Source organism: Helianthus annuus, chromosome 17 (assembly GCF_002127325.2).
Source record: "Helianthus annuus cultivar XRQ/B chromosome 17, HanXRQr2.0-SUNRISE, whole genome shotgun sequence".
Taxonomy (NCBI): domain Eukaryota; kingdom Viridiplantae; phylum Streptophyta; class Magnoliopsida; order Asterales; family Asteraceae; genus Helianthus; species Helianthus annuus.
The window spans coordinates 58902406-58906066 of NC_035449.2; the positions used below are offsets into that span (position 1 = coordinate 58902406).

The following is a 3661-nucleotide window of genomic DNA, read 5'->3' on the forward strand; positions in this document are numbered from 1 at the left end:
GGAAAAAAATGGAAAAAAAAAAAACTCACGCCCATGGGGTATGGTGGGGCTTGAGTTGGGAGCTTGGGTTGGGGGCATGAGTTGACACATAGCCATTGAGAGCCTGCCATGTCATCTTGCTAGCCCGCCCCACGCCCGGCTTCAAACCCATGAAAAAGGGGCCACGCCCAAACTCATGCCCACCCAGGGTGGTGGCTTGGGCGTTTTCAGCCCACCCACGCCCAAACCCCCGCCCCATACTCCGCAGTCTTATCATTCTCTTAACCCCCTATCACATAAATGATGAGATGAACAAGTCACGGACTTTTGATCTGTGACGAAAACGCCTTGGTGTCCGTAAGGCCAAAAACCCTGGGCTAAGGATGCCATTAACAATCCAATATTTCATGCTAAAATTCAACAACTATAAGTCTATAAGTTGTTTTGAGAATCTATAATCAACATGATTCCAACATGTAATTCAATTTTTGGTAATTTTTAATTCCTTTATAAGGGCAAAAGCTGGTTGTACAACACAATCTGTATCAATCAATGATCATGAATCATGATGATCAATCAACCTTTTTCCTGCTAAAGTTGGAGATCCAAGAGGAACTCCACCACTCATTAACCCTAATCAAACTCAATTCCCCCCACAGTATACAATAAATTTTTTACAAATGGACTACCACGACCCGACTCGACCCAAACCCAATGTACAAACAATCAATGCTGAATCACTTGTGAAATCAAATTCAGCAAAAATGACAATTCAATCTTATCTGTCTTCTCTTTCCCTTGCACTCCTTCTTCCAATCCTGGTTTTAAACCTGCAACAGCACTTGTAATTTCTTCTACTAAATCCACAATCACACCCTCTACACCCATAAGATACTGAACATGAACAGCTTCAGGGACATTACTGCATAAACAACAACAATGATTAATATAAATATATAATCATATCCTTGAAATGGCGGGATCGACATGGATAAAACACCGAAAGAAAACTCACTTTAGTTTTCCATAAGTTAGGAGGGATAGATTTGATTCTTTGATTTCTCTTACTACGGAAGGGTTTCTAAATATACCCTTTACTTCTGAAACAACGCCATCTAATCCGCCCGATATGGCTAGATTCTTTGCTTCTTCTAACGAATTCATTCGAACATCGTCGTATGTCTCGTTTCCTCCATTTGTCAAGAAGTACACCTGTCCATTCATTTTTAGATACAACTGTTTATGAATTTGATACGTGGTACATGTGGAGTTACGGGCCCATAAGCAACAGATGGAAAGGTCTCAACGAGCCTGATCATGTAACAAACCCAATTGTCGGACCTAAATTCCCTCTATTAGGGTATCGATTTCGTTGGTGAAAAACTTGCACCAATTTTAGTGATTTCTAGATCTTTTCTTTTTTAGTGTAAAACTCATAAATCACAAATTGTCCTAATTTAAGTGTTTATATATGTTTCAATTGTAATTACAATTTATTTTTTAACAGCAAATTTAAATTACTGACGGACCACTAAAGTACTTGTAATCTTGCCTGACAAATTGTCCTAATTTAGGTGTTTATATATGCTTCCATTCTATGTCATAATGGTGCTGACCAACCAACTCGATTCAACCAGATCATTGATACCACTAACAAAACAGAAAATCGTCAAATACTAACCGGGTATTGATGCTGAAGTTTCTTCATCAGCAAGGCTACATCAGGCTGGAAGCTAGAGAAAAGTACAGGTCTTTCTTGGGCATTTTCATACACCACCTAAACCAAACATTACAAAAAAAAATATTAATCAACACAAAATGGTAACAATTAACACGAAAAATCGCTGCTCTAATTTGCGTACCTTCAAGATTACTTGAAGAACATGAATGAGATACTCTTGTTCATAAACAACATAATCATCAAATTTCAACTCAATGTTGAATCCCAAACAAGGGTTCACTTTTTGGAAAGCTTCGGCCAATGTGCAAGAATGATCGTCGATCTCAACGTCCCAACGCACAATCTTTCCGTTTGATTTCCTTAGCAAAGACTTGCCCACCTCATCTTTTGCTCTCTGAGGACCATAACTGAAGAACTCATCCAATGTCAGATCGGTGACCCGTTTTTCAACTACATTGCCCTGAAATACCCAATTACATACATTAATTTCAAAGATATAAAACACATAAAATATGATTATATGATTATCCTAATATTATCTTAAAAAAGATGTATAAAAACATTAAACAAACTTACATTCTCTTCAGAGATGATGAAATTGTCGTGGAAAATAATCGGTGTGTCGTCTTTTGTCACCTACAAAACGATCAGAGATCTCGTTTCACATCCAAATGCATTTTGTTTGCTAGATTATTATCATAACAAAGATCATGTAGACATTATCAGGTCAAATCTTGCATTTAATCAAACTCAAAATTAAAAAAAAAAATCAAAAAGTCATACGCGGCGAACAGAAAACGAAAACACAACACATGTCTGAAAAAAAAATACCTGAACGTCAAATTCAATGAAATCGAGTGGATGATCAGCAGCTTTATTGAACGAAAGAATTGAATTCTCTTTAAAAGTTTTCATTCTCTTATCCGTTGACTGCAAGATGTTCATCCCATGACCCCGGTGACCGACCACCGTGAATTTCGGTAAACCTTTCCGTACATTACTCACATCCACTCCTGTACAATAATCACACAATCAACATCTACACCTAAATTATTTAAAAAAAAACAATATTAATAATCGTACCGGTGGGGATACGGGTGGCGTAGACCGACAACGAGGCGGTGGCGTCGTGGACCTGATCAAGATGTGGCAAGTCGGAGAAATGAATACCGGCTTTGACAGCCATTGTTGTGGTTGTTGTGGTTATTGATGATGGTTGAGTTGGTTTATGGTAGAATTGTTGGTGGGAAGAAAAGGGTTTGAAGAGGGTATTTAAGCGATGGAATTGTGACGGATCCCCGTCACCGTCACCGTCACCGTGACAGTGACAAGGGGGTATTGGATCTCCTTATGGAATATTCGCTCAGATGAACCTCCTTATGATTGTTTTTTTATGTGATTATTTTAAGGAATGGTTTGTTTTGACCCAATCAAATCGTTTCTATATTTACGCTTTATGGCACATGACGTTAACAAATTAGGAGTTTATCCAAGACACCCTTTGTTGGGGAATTTCGGTTTTCCGGACGATCAGAGAGGCGTGTAATCACTCTCAGATCAAATTATTTCGGTGGTTCACCCGAATAATTCAATCGGATACAACTCTGATTTCGAGAATAGAACCAGTGTATGTTTCTGTGTGCGAAAATTTTTTTTTGAACCAGAGAAAATTGTGATCAAAAACTGAATACGAAATTGAGAGTTTGGGGTGTAACTGCCCAATGGCAGTTAATCCAATTTTTTGGACAAAACTGCCATTTAACTGCCATTTTCAAAACTTTCGAAAATGTGGCAAAATTCAGAAAAATAAAATTTCTGTCACATTTTTATTAAAGCAATTTAATAAAAATAAAATTTTTCCAAGCTGACCTGGCAGCTCGACCCCAGCCAGGGGCTCTGCCCCTTGGACCCCGCCAGGGGCTGCCGCCCCTTGGACCCTGCTCCCAGGGGCGCTGCCCCCGGACCCCCGCCAAGGGGCGCTGCCCCCTTGGAACCCCCGTA

General features: G+C 39.2%; 1 protein-coding gene across 1 annotated transcript; it reads right to left on the minus strand.

The window, feature by feature from the left end:
- Positions 1–456: 456 nt before the first annotated feature.
- LOC110926186 (glycerophosphodiester phosphodiesterase GDPD2) lies at positions 457–3025 on the minus strand. The gene is made up of 7 exons (XM_022169940.2): positions 2744–3025; positions 2492–2673; positions 2237–2296; positions 1842–2120; positions 1661–1756; positions 995–1191; positions 457–901 (listed from the first exon to the last, which is right to left on the minus strand). Exons 1-7 carry the CDS (start codon positions 2844–2846, stop codon positions 706–708), a joined length of 1113 nt encoding a protein of 370 aa, XP_022025632.1. The 5' UTR covers positions 2847–3025; the 3' UTR covers positions 457–705.
- Between the last annotated feature and the right edge of the window lie 636 nt (positions 3026–3661).

What these genes read in the sequence shown, in the direction of transcription:
- LOC110926186 (XM_022169940.2), bottom strand. Translation starts at nt 2,846, where the DNA reads ATGGCTGTCAAAGCCGGTATTCATTTCTCCGACTTGCCACATCTTGAT. An exon ending in CGCCACCCGTATCCCCACCG is followed by an intron (nt 2,674 to 2,743) that starts GTACGATTATTA and finishes ATTATTGTACAG; the next exon opens with GAGTGGATGTGAGTAATGTA. An exon ending in TTCTTCAAGTAATCTTGAAG is followed by an intron (nt 1,757 to 1,841) that starts GTACGCAAATTA and finishes TGTTTGGTTTAG; the next exon opens with GTGGTGTATGAAAATGCCCA.